General features: G+C 32.7%; 1 protein-coding gene across 1 annotated transcript; it reads left to right on the top strand.

Moving 5' to 3' along the window:
• The first annotated feature begins 1,154 nt into the window (after window positions 1-1,154).
• Window positions 1,155-3,533, top strand: LOC127986160 (phospholipase A2 inhibitor and Ly6/PLAUR domain-containing protein-like). The gene is made up of 6 exons (XM_052588398.1): window positions 1,155-1,416; window positions 1,980-2,123; window positions 2,218-2,337; window positions 2,497-2,628; window positions 2,807-2,914; window positions 3,054-3,533. The coding sequence occupies exons 2-6, from the start codon at window positions 2,075-2,077 to the stop codon at window positions 3,242-3,244; spliced, it is 600 nt and encodes a 199-aa protein (XP_052444358.1). The 5' UTR covers window positions 1,155-1,416; window positions 1,980-2,074; the 3' UTR covers window positions 3,245-3,533.
• The last annotated feature ends 11,389 nt before the right edge of the window (window positions 3,534-14,922 follow it).

Genomic DNA, 14,922 nt, shown 5'->3' with positions numbered 1-14,922 from the left:
TCTCCTCAAAAAAGAAATACATTTTTTGTTATTAATTAGTCTTAGTGATTTAATTAAATATTCTACTTCACATAAGAATTCTATAAAATTAGGTTTCTTAAGAATTCTTTGTTTGTGAAAATAGAACTTTGCTACAAGAAAGTTAACAGATGATTCTAAAGATTTGTTTGAGTTTTCAAAAAAACAAACAACATCCTTAATGAGTAAATTACAATTCATTTTAACTTTAGAAAAACAGTAAACACTCAAATCTTTCCAAAAAAGTGATGAAACATTGCATGAGAAAAATAAATGGCAACTGGCTTCACTCTCTTTTTTACAGAAGGTACATATATCAGCTACGCACCTGCTCTTATGTTAAAGCTGCGGTTGGAGAACCTTTGACGCTCTAGTGGTTAATAAACAGAACTGCTTGTGTCTTGAGGAAGAACATTGTAGCCGGAACTACTTCTCTCTGTTTATGTCTATGAAGAATCACAAAGGTACTGGGTTACTCCGCCGCGGTACCCCCGAAGCAATCTAAAATAGTCCGAATATAAACACTTATTATAGGTGCACCCTAGTGATTCAGGACAAGCCAAAAACACGGTTTGGAAAATGGATTCATGGTGTACTCGCTTACTATATACATTTTTCTACATTTTGAACACAAACAAAGTTACGGACCGCAGCTCTGATTGGTTGTTTCTTACCGGGAGCGATGGAGTTTCTGCAAATGGCAATAGGACCACTGGGAGGAGCCAGAGGAGCTTGATTTTTTCACAGATTATCTGTCTCATATTCTACTGTCAGGATATAATTACAGGTTTAACAAATATGTAAAAAATATTTTTTTACAAAAGTTCCCTACAGCACCTTTAAAATAAAGATAGTTAGTTTTTTTTTCTGCACCATGCAACCCAGGCAATTTTAAAAACTAGAATTATGAGTAGTGCTATTTATTACTAATTTCATTATTTTTAGGATTAAATGGGATGCACACACCCTTTTCGTGAGTAAACATTGAGTCCTGTCCTGGTGGAACTTCCTTCCGTTTTTATGCCGCCTTGTTTTTTTCTCCCTAGGATCCATGTTATAACTGGGTAAAAGAGCGACTGAATTTATTAAACAGAAACTTTTTATTTAAGCTATGCTGCCACTACAACAGCAATAAACTTGAGGCTGAGGAAGTCCTGGGCAGTACTTGTTTTGAGCACCAGCAAAAATAAAAAGAATGTCTGTGTACGGTGCCTCATGTCTTGCATCCCATGCACATGAGAAACTCACATGAGAAAACAATCCCGGCTTGCAGCACTTAAGACAATGACTCCCCAAAGAAGGTTTTATGTGTGTCCTTATTCAGAGAGCAAACCCTGAACTTCACCCTGATAGCGAGCTGCATGTAGGATATGAGCATTTAGGGAAAAGGTGATGAAAGTAAGCCTCTTATCGCTGTTGTCTCCTCTGCTCTTCTACTTCCTGTTTCAGTGAATACACTTCAGATTCTACAGCTGCAGAAGAAACTAAACATCACACACTTTTCTATTCAGACTATACTTAATAAAGTGTGTTAGTTTCTCTGATTTGTGGTGTATTTCCAATACTAGCAGTAATTACATTAGTTTTTCTGATCATATGCATTTCCTGTTTCCAAGGGTTTCATAGCAGATTCAGACCTTAAGTCCATCTAGTGATGATTTCCCTGCTTTTTTCAAGAAGGATTGTCAAATAATTTATATTAGACACAAAAAAATTACACACTAAATTAGATCTGAAGTGTTCTAGATCATCAAAGCATCAGTTTTTGTCTTTTAAAACATCTTTCACAAAATCGCAACATCAAGTCTGATTCTGAGTCATGATTTCAGAGCAAAAGCCATCTTCTAGTTCTGCAGTTTACTGGGGCCCAAACAACGCTAAAGCCAACAACGCTTTCATTTTATAGACGTAAAAAACATTTAAGAAACATTTTCCAAAATATCTCCTTCTGTATTCCACAGAAGAAAGCAGGTTCAAGTTAGAGACCCTCCCACTTTGATCAGCTATAAAGTGAGCACTGAGAGAGGCACATTATTTCACTCACCTCCTGATCAAGATGGATTTACAAATCTCAGTTTTTCTTCTGTTCATTCTTTTCACTGCAGGTACAAAGAAAAATAGTTTTGAATTTTTTTTAGAGTTCAAATACAGATTTCTGGCATCTCTTTTTCACCGTCTCTCTCTGTTTTATTACTAAAGGACAGTCTCTCAGCTGTTATGAGTGCTCAGGTCTGAAGGCTTCTTGTGCGAATCAAAAAGTAAAAACATGTCCCAGGGGATTTTCCAAGTGTATGAGTACAACAGCAGTAACACAAGTTGGTAAGTTCAATATAATGGATTGAAATGTAATTTTCTTTTTGACTGATGGACATGTGTTTTACTGGGGCTGCTTCTCTGGAAATGTAACGTCTCACAAAACTACAAATTTTATCAAAATAATGTGTGGAACTGGTCTTTCCTGAATCACTCATGTTTTAGGTGACATCGGTACTAAACTGAAGGTTAAAGACTGTGCTGCTGACTGTGCAAGTGGATCCATGAACCTCGGCATTATAAAGAGGTCTTCAGTGTGCTGTAACACAGACCAGTGTAACGTCCAAGACGCTCCAGGTATTGTGCTTTACTGACCAAAATGTAAGTAACCATATTCTTTTATCTCAAATCTTGCTTCCAAAGGACATTCAGTCAGGAATTCATTGATTGAACGGAGCAGCTAACAGAGTGTCGTTTCATATGATTTTATATTTTTACAAAAAATAAAATAAATAAATACATGCTTTCTGTGTAGATCCCAGAACTGACTCCAATGGAAAGAAATGTTACTTGTGTAATGGGAAGAACTGCTCAAGCACAGTGAGCTGTTCAGGGGGTGAAGACCACTGCATTACAGCAGCAGGTGAGAATCTGCTAAAGCAAGAAGATTAAAGTCATTGTTTTTATCTCTCTTATGTTAAATGGTTAAGTAAATCATTATATATATATATTATCTATACCAGTAATGCTTAAAATAATCTCTGTTTTTTGCTTCTCATCAGCGAGTTACGGAGAGCAGTCACTGGTTGTAAAAGGCTGTGTCTCTAAATCCATTTGTGATAGCACAACATCAGTTGATGATGTTCAGAAGATCTCATGCTGTTCAGGGAATCTGTGTAACGGTGTTCAGAGCGTCTCTCAGAGCTTCCTGTTCCTCTGCTGTTCTCTGCTCTCCTTCATCCTGCTGCACTGAATCCAGCAGATCTTCACATCTACAATCACACACACTGCACTGAATATAGAGCTTGTATTTTCTCTGTACTGTGGTGTTCTAATGCGATTGTTTGCTGTGACATTCTGATGTGACATTTGTGTAATATCAAGTCACCTTTTTAATTTTCATATATAATAAATAAGGTCATGCTGTAAGGACAATGTGACTAAAGGCCTACTTTTAGTTTGTACTATTTTCTGCTTATTTAAAAAAATAAAGTAATGCATTTTTATTCAATAAATATACTGTCATTAATATATGTGACTCTGGACCATCAACCCACCAGTCATAAGGTTGAGATTTATACATCAAATTTGCATTGATGTATGGTTTATTAGGATTGGAAAATATTTGGCCAAGATACAACTATTTGAAAATCTGGAATCTGAGTGAAAAAAAAAAAAGAAATCTAAATACTGAGAAAATAACCTTTGAAGTTGTCCAAATAAATTCTGAGCTATGCATATTACTAATCATAAATTAGGTTTTGATATATTTACGGTAAGAAATTTACAAAATATCTTCATGGAACGTGATCTTTACTTAATATCCTAATGATTTTTGGCATAAAAGAAAAATCAATAATTTTGAACCATACTATTTTTATTTTTATTTTTTGGCTATTGCTAAAAATTTCCCTTTAGCGACTAAAGACTGGTCAAGGGTCAAGGGTCACATATGTTAATTCAAAAAATATTTTTTTTAAATACAGAAACAAAATCATTTAAATAAGTAAAGATTCTGAAAGTATTGAAGGAGATCCAGTAATAATTTTATATGTATTTACAGTAGTAATGACAAATTATGTTTTATTATATGATATTATTAATATGATGTATGATGACATATTAAATATGATGATTTCATTCTAAACATGGTGAATATCTCTAATATGGACACCCAACATAATATATGATATTTACCACCTGAATATAACAAATGGAAAAGTCAGCCATCTATTAATTATCATGTTAATTACTGTGTCTAAAAAACGCTTTTTAGCCCAAATACTTTACTTTTACATGCTCTTTTGTTATTTAAAAACTGCTTTAATTGTCTTACACAGTAACACAGTCATGAAAGTCATGAAGAAGATATTTGTCTCAAAATAGCATTACTTTAAAGCGATTCTCACTTACATTGCTACATTTGAGTAGCCTATACCATAACTTTGGCAAAGACAAACAAGCAAAATAAAAAGTAAAGATAAATGTTTATGTTGAGCAATAGGCCTTATCTCCAGAGAACACTTCTAAGGAACGACACACAGACTCTGAATGGCTTTCCTGAGGTAAAAATAACGTTAACCTATTTTATTTTCATCTTTCCGTGATTGAGACACCAATTTTTCACAATTATTATTTGAATTTGCTCATTTTGAGAAAGTTTGCATATGTTGTATAATTTACCAACAGGTGGAAGCTGATGATCTTTTTTTGACATTGGGCAAAATATAAATATAAAAATAATAATGAATTAATAAATAAATAACATTTAAATGTTAATTTAACATTTAAATGTAAAATGTTAAAAACTGGGTTGCTTGTTATAGTAGGCTTCTTGGTAAGAATGTTTATTACAATCCAATCTGACATTTGCATGTTTTAAAAATTTTTGGATAACAAGATAACATAAAAATGTTACATTTTATACACACACACACACACACGCACGCATATGTGTTTTTTTAGATTTATATTACTCGCAATAATGATGCAAACATAGTATATAAATATACTTTTTTACTATTTTACTTTTTAAAAACATTCATTGTTGTCAAGTCACCTTTATTAAGATAACACTTTCAACAATACAGAGTGTGTTAAAGCAGTGTTAGAGTTTACTTGGGAGAAACCAGGCTCAGCCGGAGCAGATCTTCTCAACCAGCAGTTTAATTTCAGCCTGCAGCAAAGTCAGATTGTGCAGAGGACTCATCTGGTTCCTGTGGTCTTGTGCTGATGGACGTCTAGACAATTAGGTCATCACTGAGGAACAGTATGTGGATTTACATCTTAAAATAAGTCATAAAAATTGGTCACCGGGAATAAATAACATCAATTAGTTGAGATCATTTGATCTAACAAGTAATGCATTTAGTAAATAATGTAAATAAAAACTGTAGCTGATTATCACATAAAATATAACATTTTGTCTAAAAAACATTTACTTCTCTTACACCCCTAAAAACAGGTTGGCAGATAATCTGCAGAAATGCAATACATACTGCACAGGAGATATTATTAAATATTTAAGAGCTTATTATTCAATAAACAGAAAGTTGCTTCACTGTTTGTGTAGAATTTATGGTAATACTTTAGAATATGAAACACCTATTCACTATTTACTATGACTTCTCACTCAAACTCCAAATTGGCTGCTTGTTAATAATTAGTAAGGTAGTTGTTAAGTTTAGTTATTGGGTCAGATTAGGGATGTAGAATAAGGTATTAATATGTGCTTAATTAGAACTAATAAATGGCTAATATTCCACTAATATGCTAATAAGCAACTAGTTAAGAGACCCTAAAATAAAATGTTACCGAGTTTATGATTTCAGAGAAAACTAAACTTGTGGTTCTGTTGGAGCAGGATGTTTTATAATATTTTATGATCTTATAAGTCATCTGTAAACAACTGGTGATAGCTCCTTTAAATATTAGATTAGTTTAAGAATAATCTGTGTTTATTAGTTGCCGTAGTTTAGTTAAATTAATTGAAAGTGATAATATTGCTTGAAATCAATTCATGACTAGATTATCCACTTTTTTTTTACGCTAAATTTTAATGTGTGAGTCTTTCGATCCATCATCCATTGATAACTAGAAGTGTAGTTCAGTAAATGTGTAAAAATGCATGAGCGACTTTTATCAGCAGGTGGCAGAAGATGATCTTTTGTCTAGCTACTGGTTAAACAAATATATTTTCACTTGTTGAGATCAAACTCATGAGAACGCGGTGCAGTTTTTTAGAAGTTTTAGAAGTTTGATGTATTAATGTTATGCTATTTTTTATCAATAATTATCAGTTGATAATAATAATTATTATTATTATAACTGTGTAAAATGAACAGGATAAAAAAAAGTTCACATAAAAAATGCTGGTCTGATGTCATTGTGAATGCATGAAACATGAGAAGAATGAATTTGTGAATAATCTCAAACAAGTGAATGTGACAATTGACATTAAATGTGATTTTGACACAAGTTGGGGGTACAATTTCAAAATTAGTCACACAATAGTTCAGCATTTTTTGATGAACACAAAATTCCAAAGTATAATTTTCACTGCATGACATTTCATCAGTACACTGTGACCATTTCATCTAACTGCATTTCATAATGCTTGTCACAGAGCTACCCTCTATTCCCTCTGCCTAATCTTTATTAGCACATGAACACGCTTATGTTTTAAAACTCTTTATTTACTTTGATGTGTCAGCGAGGTGTAGAGATGGACGATACACACACAAGTACACACATTTACACATCTGTAACTGGACTGTTGTGTTCAGAATGGCCACCTGAACACTAAAATCAGTGGACATTTAAGTTTACCTAAATTGTTGGCTATTACCTGGATCAGCATACATGGGAGCTTTAACTGAGTAAAAGAGCAGAAGAGACTTTTGTCAGCCTTTTTATACCTTTGCTGTGTTGCATCATGGGGTTTGGGAAATACCAAGTATTCGTGGAAAGGGGTGGAAACTGTTCATGAGTTTTTGGTATTTTACTTTTTATAATTATTGCTGAATTGAAGTTATGGTATATTGTGCTAGGTTGGATTTTTCCATAAGAAAAGCTGGCATTCAATGTCCTCCCTATATTTTTTGAAGAACTCTAGATGGTACCCTTAGTGGACTGTTGACAACGCTTAATTTTAATGAACTGATCTTATTAGTGAATCAACCAGAATCAGCTTTATTTGCCAAGTGTGCGCAAACACACAAATAATTTTTTGTTGTTTTTAAGAAGCTCTTGATACATATAGACATACATATCTGAAATGAGAACAGATACATTTAAATAAGACTTAACAATAATAATAATGTGTATGAATCTGGAACAGAAGAATTATACAGTACAGATTTGTGCATTATTGTATACTGTACATACAGCTGTACAGAAAATATGCATATGTATTTACATAGTACTTGAGATAGAGGCAATAGTTTACAATGAATTACAGAACACAGGTAATAATTCCTGTGTTAGCTGTTGAGGCTGGAGATGGCATGTGGGGGGAAACTGTTTTTATGACTAGTTTTTATGACTAGTGCCCAGAGATCTGTAGCATCTGCTTGAGGTTGTGCCCGGGGTGAGAGGGGTCTTTGATGATGTATCCTGCTCGTTTCTTTACTCTGGAGTTTTACAAGTCCTGAAGACTGGACAGATGCACACCAATGACCATTTCAGTGGTCCTAACAGTCTCCTTAAATCTGATTCGCTGGCTGAACCAAACCAGTTATAGAAGAGCACCGAACCGACCAAGTAACAGCTGAGCAAAACTGTTTCAACTTTTTCAGTTGATGAAGGAAGTACAACCTTAACAAGTCAATATAAGTGTCCTATTTTAGGTCCTGAGAGATTGTGGTGCCCAGTTAGGGTTCTTCTGAAGTCCACGGTCATCTCTACAGTTTTGAGCATGTTCAGCTCCAGGTTGTTGAGCCTGCACCAGACAGTCAGCAGCTCAACCTCTGGTCACTGTCCTGGATGAGGCCGATGAGTGTGGTGTGAGAGGGGTCTTTAGATGTGCAGTCGTTTGTGTAGAGGGAGAAGAGCAGTGGGGAGAGAACGTAGCCCTGGGGAGCTCCGCTGCTGACGGTGCAGGTGTCGGATCTGAGTCAGTCAGGCAGGTGAATCAATGAATTATATGAATTTATTAATTATAAAGAACATAGATTCTCTGTAGAATGGGTTTGGAGTGGATAACCAAGTAATGTCAAGTAATCTTCTTACAGTAAATTGACTTATTTCAAATCATAATCACAGTATCTGTATTTTATTAAACACTTACATGTTTGCCTTATACATGTTATTAATAAACTGTATATCAAATTTGATCTTTTAATATATGTCTGTCTTATTACGGTAAGTAGCCTATTAATGGTAAAGGCTTTACAAGAGACTGTTTTGTTTGCTGTTTTGCGTGGCCATAGATTTGAGGATCTTGTTTCTTCTCCTTCAGGCGACTCTGGGAGGTACTTTATAGTACTAAATTACTTTTAATTGTTTAACCGCCACAGCATCTTGTCTCCATTGGCGATGCACATGATGTACAAGTGCAAATCTGCAGCCAGAACAGTCTCCAATTTCTGAGAAACAATTATATTTAAAATCGACACCAAAACAAACACACCCCTCCCTTGATTACTCCACGTCCAAATCTAAGATTGACGCTATGTGACAAGCTGTAGGCTACTGTTTCTATGGCTGACATTAGAACATCATGGTTCAAAGCAAAGCCATTGTTACTTGTGTATCCAGCAGAAACAAAGCAAACTCGGCATCAGTTTTATATGATTATGTTGCTTAGTTACTTTTTACGGAAAGTAATGCGTTGTGTTCCCTTTGCGTTTTGCATTTTTAAATATGAGCAGGGCTTGATTGTTTTGAATATAAAAATGTCTAATTATATAAAATGTAAAAGCCCTTTCACACAAAAAAGTGTAATGAACAAAGTAAATTCACGTCTGTACACAAGAGAAGAAAGTTCTACACTCTAAAGCAATAAAAAAATAAAAAATTAACACAATTGTTAATTTGTCTAATGTTATTTTTGCTTATTAGTATGATTGAACTGGATCATCAAAGGTCAGCAACAAAGACATTAGTTAATAAAATGGGATTAGATACATTTGTGTTATTTAACATATTTAATTATTGCAAGTTTGTGTCATATTCTGGGTTTGCGTTTCATTGTATAGTTTTTTATTTGTAAAAATGATGAATCGGTTTTTGTGCAACTGATTGAGTAAATGCATGATCACATTTAGTCTAGAAGTAACCATCATATTTACACAGCACATAATTTTAATTTGATCTAACATGTAATATATTTTTTAAATGTTGCAGATTTATATAGCTGATTATTACATACATTTTCACCACTAAGATCACTACTACATCATACTATACTTAAAACTAATAAACTAATAAAATATTTAAGAGCTTATGATTATATAAACAGAAAAATTGTGCTTAATGGTCTACATTGATATATCAAAACAATTCTGTTTGCTTGTAAATAAAACTAATTTAATTTCATCAGCCTGTGCCTGTAGACCATTGTGTTGATTTAATATTTTTTTACACCCTGTTCCTCTTTGCTTTGCTTATGTTAGACAACTTTTTTGTTCTTCGATTTAATTATTTTTCTATTATCTGTTTTATGATTATTCATGAGTTGATATAACGTATTATTATTTTTTTATAATGCATTATGCATTCATTATAATGCCTTAAGAATATCCCTATAATGTATCATAAATATGGGCTTCAAAGAAAGTGTTACCAAAAAATTATTTAAATCCATAGAAATTGGATACATTGTGCTGTATTGATGAAGAAAGTTTCTATATCAACTTTTTCTGTATTCTTTTTTTGCACTTCATTGCATTGTGCTTTAGGGTTCACAAAAATTCATGTAATATTATTAGATAATGTCCTGGGAAAAAATCAACAGTACATATTCCATTTATGTTGTATACATGGAAACTTGTGTTAAACTATCATTGTCTCATAAAGACCCTCCCATTTGACACGCTATAAAATGAGCGCTGAAACAGACACAATATTTCATTCTCCTCCTGATCAAAGATGTATCTGCAAATCTCAGTTTTTCTTCTGTTCAGTCTTTTCACTGCAGGTAAAACGACAATTAGTGTTTGCAATGTTACTGTATACTCTCTCTTTCTCTCTCTCTCTCTCTCTCTCTCTCTCTCTCTCTCTCTCACGGTCTCTGTTTTATTACTAAGGGCACTCTCTCAGATGTTACGAGTGTACGAGTCTGACGGGATCCTGTACAAATCAAAATGGGACAACATGTCCAAGTGGATCTACCAAGTGCATGACTGTAACAACCGTGACAGAAGTTGGTAAGTCCAATATGATTTATTAAAATGTGATGTTATGTTTTTACTGATGGAGATGCTGTTATAATTTTCTGGTGTTCAAACAATGGAAATGTAAAATCTCACAGAAGTGCTTATTTCTGCTATAGGTAAGTAAAGGTAAATTATAAAATGGTGTAAACGGTACTACTATTTGTGCTACAAACCAGTGTATTTATGATTGCGACAATAGATTAAAATATGGTAACACTTTAGAATAGGTAACACCTATTAGTTGCTTATTAGCATGCATATTACTAGAATATTAGTCATGTATTAGTGCTAATTACATATTAATGCCTTATTCTACTTGACCTTATTCTACATCCCTAATCTTACCCAATATCTAAACCTAACAACTACCTTACTAACTATTAATAAGCAGCAAATTAAGAATTTATTGAGACAAATGTCGTAGTCAATTGTTAACAAGTGTTACCGAAATGTCATTATGAAAAATCAAGCAGCTTAACTGTTTTCATACAGTGAAAATAACAGGAAGCGTTCAAGTTAAAATGACTATGACATTAATACGATTTTTTTCACATAACTGCAAATGTTGAAATGTTTCCTATCATACAGAGATTTATGTTTTTTTTTTTGTTTTTTTTGAAGGTCCCATTAAGGTGACCAGTACAACTAAAGCATGTTCAGCTTTATGTGTACCTGGGACCCAACAGATCCTGACTGGGTCAGTCACTACCCAGTGCTGTGACACTGACCTCTGCAATGCTGCAGGTATTCTTCTTTATATGATCATTTGATTTAGATTTTTCCACAAAAACTTAAAATGAGGTAATATAAGAAACAATAGGCCTAATACGAATACATAAACTTAATATCATATTTCAAAAGCATCCTGAATAGTGTGCAAAGCTTGTATTTTCAAAGGTGCTTTCAGAGACGTTTTATTCTGAAGAAGTTTCTCAACAATAAGTTATTTTTAATTACTATAGTTGTAGTATTGATTGACAGTGAGTGTTTGTTATTGTCCTGGTTAGATGGCATGTACAAGGCAAGCTTCCTGCTGCTGTTGTCTCCTCTGCTCTTCTACTTCCTGGTTCAGTGAATACACTTCAGATTCTACAGCTGCAGAAGAAACTGAATGATACACATATTTCTATTCATACTTTACTGAATGAAGTGTGCATGATGTTCTGCTGTTCTTTGGTAATCATGATTTGGGGAAAAGAAAATCTATATTTTAATAAACATATATCAACACTGTAACAGACAAATAACTATTAAAATTTAAATAATTAATATATAAAGATTTCCAATATCTGCAGTAATTTTGTAGCATGCTCAGTCAAGACTATATATTTCCCCTATATTTCCTCTTCCCCTTTCTTTTCATATATATACAAATATGTATTTGCCTTTAAAAATAAAATTAATAACAGAATGCAATACATAATTAATAAACAAAGTGCTAAACTTCTGCAATAAAAGATTTACATATATCAAATGTCTTTCTCTGCATTCTCCTTAATTTATTTTCATTACTTCTGGTCTAGCTGGGTTTAATGGTGCAGTAAGTGATTTCTGAGAAACCATGATGATATTTGACATCGACACCAAAATAAAGACACAGCGAACTCTCCGATCTGTCCTGTTACTATAACAGATATTTCAACATCATATCTTGGTTCTTGGTTCAACGTATTGAGCAGAAATAAAAGAACCTTGGTCTCTGTTTTACCATCCTTGCAAATGTCACGACTTTCACAACATATGATCTAACAAGTAATACATTTTGTAAATAATGTAAATAAATAATGTAGCTGATTATCACATAAAATATAAAATTTTGTCTAAAAAACATTTACTGCTCTTACACCAGTAAAAACAAGTTGGCAGTAAAAATGCAGAAATGCTTTACACATTGTACACAAGATATTATTAAATATTGAATAGCTTATTACAAAATTTATGGAAATGCTTTAGAATATGGAATACCTATTCACTATTTATTATGACTTTTCACTCAATAAACTAGTTAGTAAGTTAGTTGTTAAGTTTAGTTATTGGGTAAGATTAGGGATGTAGAATAAGGTATTAATATGTGCTTAATTAGAACTAATAAATGGCTTATATTCTAGTAATAATTATGCTAATAAGCAACTAGTTCAGAGACACTAAAATAAAATGTTACAGAGTTTATGATTCAGAGAAAACTAAACTTGTGGTTCTGTTGGAGAAGGATGTTTTATGTTATGATCTAATAAGTCATATGTAAACAACTGTTGATAACTCCTTTAAATATTAGATTAGTTTAAGTGTGATCGCCACCCATTGTAATCTGTGTTTATTAGTTGCCGTAGTTTAGTTAAATTAATTAAAAGTGATAATATTGCTGGAGGTCAGTTCATGACTTATCCACTTATTTTTTCACGCAAAATTTTAATGTATGAGACTTCCGATTCATCATACATTGATAAATAACTAGAATAACAAAGTGCAGTGAAGATCAGTAAAGTTTCAAAATGCATTTAGCGACTTTTATCAGCAGGTGGCAGAAGATGATCTTTTGTCTACTGGTAAAACAAATATCTTTGCACTTAAACACTTAGGAACGCGGTGCAGTGTTTTAGAAGTTTTAGAAGTTTGATGCATTAATGTTTTGTTATTTTATTGATAATTATCAATTTTTTATAATAATAAGTGTTTAAAATGAACAGGATAAAAAAATATGAACACAAATAAAAATGCTGGTCTGATGTCATTGTGAATGCATGACATGAGAAAGTGAATTTGTGAATAATGTCAAATGATGAGTTTACTGTAAGTGTATGTGACAATTGACATTAATAAAAAAAAAAAGAAAACGGCTACTTTTTCAAGTTGGTGGTACATTTTCAAAACTTATCACACAATAGTTCAACAAAAAAAAAAAAAAAAATTAAATACACAAAATCCCAAAGTATAATTTTCACTGCATGACATTTCATCAGTAGACTGTAACCATTTCACTCCATTTTTTATAATGCTAACTGATCTTATAATTGAATCAATCATAATCAGAAACACAACCAGAATCACCTTTATTCGTGTGCGCAAACACACAAGGAATTTGTTGTAGTTTTTAAGAAGCTCTTGGTACATATATCTGACATGAGAACAGAAACATTTAAATAAGACTTAACAATAATAATGTGTATGAATCTGGAATAGAAGATTTATGTTTTGTGCATTATTTATGCATTATTGTATATATACAGCTTATAGAAAATATGCATATTTACATAGTACTTGACACCAAATGATGACACCAAAACAAACACACTCCTCACCTGTATTGCTCCACGTCCAAATCTAATATTGTGACAACCTGTAGGCTACTGTTTTCTCAGGCTGAAGCCAAAGTCAATTCACGTCTGTACAGTAGAGCACAGGAGAAGAAGATTCAACACTCTTCAGCAATAAAAAAAAAAAAAACAATGAAGCACTAAAGTGCTTAGTTTATCTAAAGTCATTTTTGCTTATTAGTATGGTTGAACTGGATCACCAAGGGTCAGCAGCATTAATTACTAAAATGGGATTAGATACATTTGTGTTATTTAACATATTTAATTATTGCGGGTTTGCATCATATTCTGAGTTTGCATTTCACAGTTTTAATTAATTTTGATTAGTGCTAAACCTTTTTTTTTTTTTTTTGCGTGTGAGTGGGATGAATTAATGCACATTCACATTTAGTCTAGAACTACATCATGTTTACACAGTACACAAAAAAAACTCTGAACTTCTCATAACTCCCAATGTGGGGACAGAAGACTTGTCAGTCAATAAAAACATTTAGTAAAACACAAGTAATTGGCGTTACTTTTTTGAAAAAGTAACTCAGATATTTTCTTGTAAATTAAAAAGTAATGCGTTACATGACTTGTTGCTTGATAATAGTAATCTGATTATGTAACTCGCGTTACTAATGTATTACCCCCAACACTGCCTGGCATCCGTTTTCAAGTCTTCCACCACTCGATAACAAACTAATAAACTTTTTCATTTTTCTTGCAATGCTGAAGTATGCTATTGTAAATGAGCAAAACTTTTGACTCATTAGCATCTATATGAAAATAACTAGAAGAACAAGCAGTGTCACAAATAGTCACACTATCTGTGCAACAAACTGGTGTATTTGATTCTGATGAATGTTGGCGAAAATTACTTTTAAAAACTCATGCATTACATTATAGCGTTATTCCCTAAAAAAGTAACTAATTATGTTACTTAGTTGCTGAGTAATGTATTACACAACTTTTGCATTACTTTTTACTTACTTTATTTGCTTTCAGCCCATTATGCTGCCATTCTGGATTGCATGCAGAATAGGACACAGGAGAGGAAAGTTTGATGCTCTTCAGCAATTAAAAAAAAAAAGAAAACAAAAGAAAGAAATGTTATCTTCATCAGAAGTCATTTTAATTATTGGTATGGTTAAATTGGATAATTGAAGGTCAGCACTTATCAGTCAATAAATGCGAACACTGTGGAACAGTGTTTATTAACACTTGTTAATAAACTTGGTTTGAATACATAAAGAAAA

Source organism: Carassius gibelio, chromosome B21 (assembly GCF_023724105.1).
Source record: "Carassius gibelio isolate Cgi1373 ecotype wild population from Czech Republic chromosome B21, carGib1.2-hapl.c, whole genome shotgun sequence".
Classification (NCBI taxonomy): Eukaryota; Metazoa; Chordata; class Actinopteri; order Cypriniformes; family Cyprinidae; genus Carassius; species Carassius gibelio.
Note: the sequence above shows the minus strand (reverse complement) of the source record. Positions and strands in the feature narration are given on the sequence as shown.

Coding starts and splice junctions, on each gene's coding strand:
- LOC127986160 (XM_052588398.1), top strand. CDS start 2,075: ATGGATTTACAAATCTCAGTTTTTCTTCTGTTCATTCTTTTCACTGCA. Junction 2,124..2,217: donor GTTCATTCTTTTCACTGCAG/GTACAAAGAAAA, acceptor TTATTACTAAAG/GACAGTCTCTCAGCTGTTAT. Junction 2,915..3,053: donor CCACTGCATTACAGCAGCAG/GTGAGAATCTGC, acceptor GCTTCTCATCAG/CGAGTTACGGAGAGCAGTCA.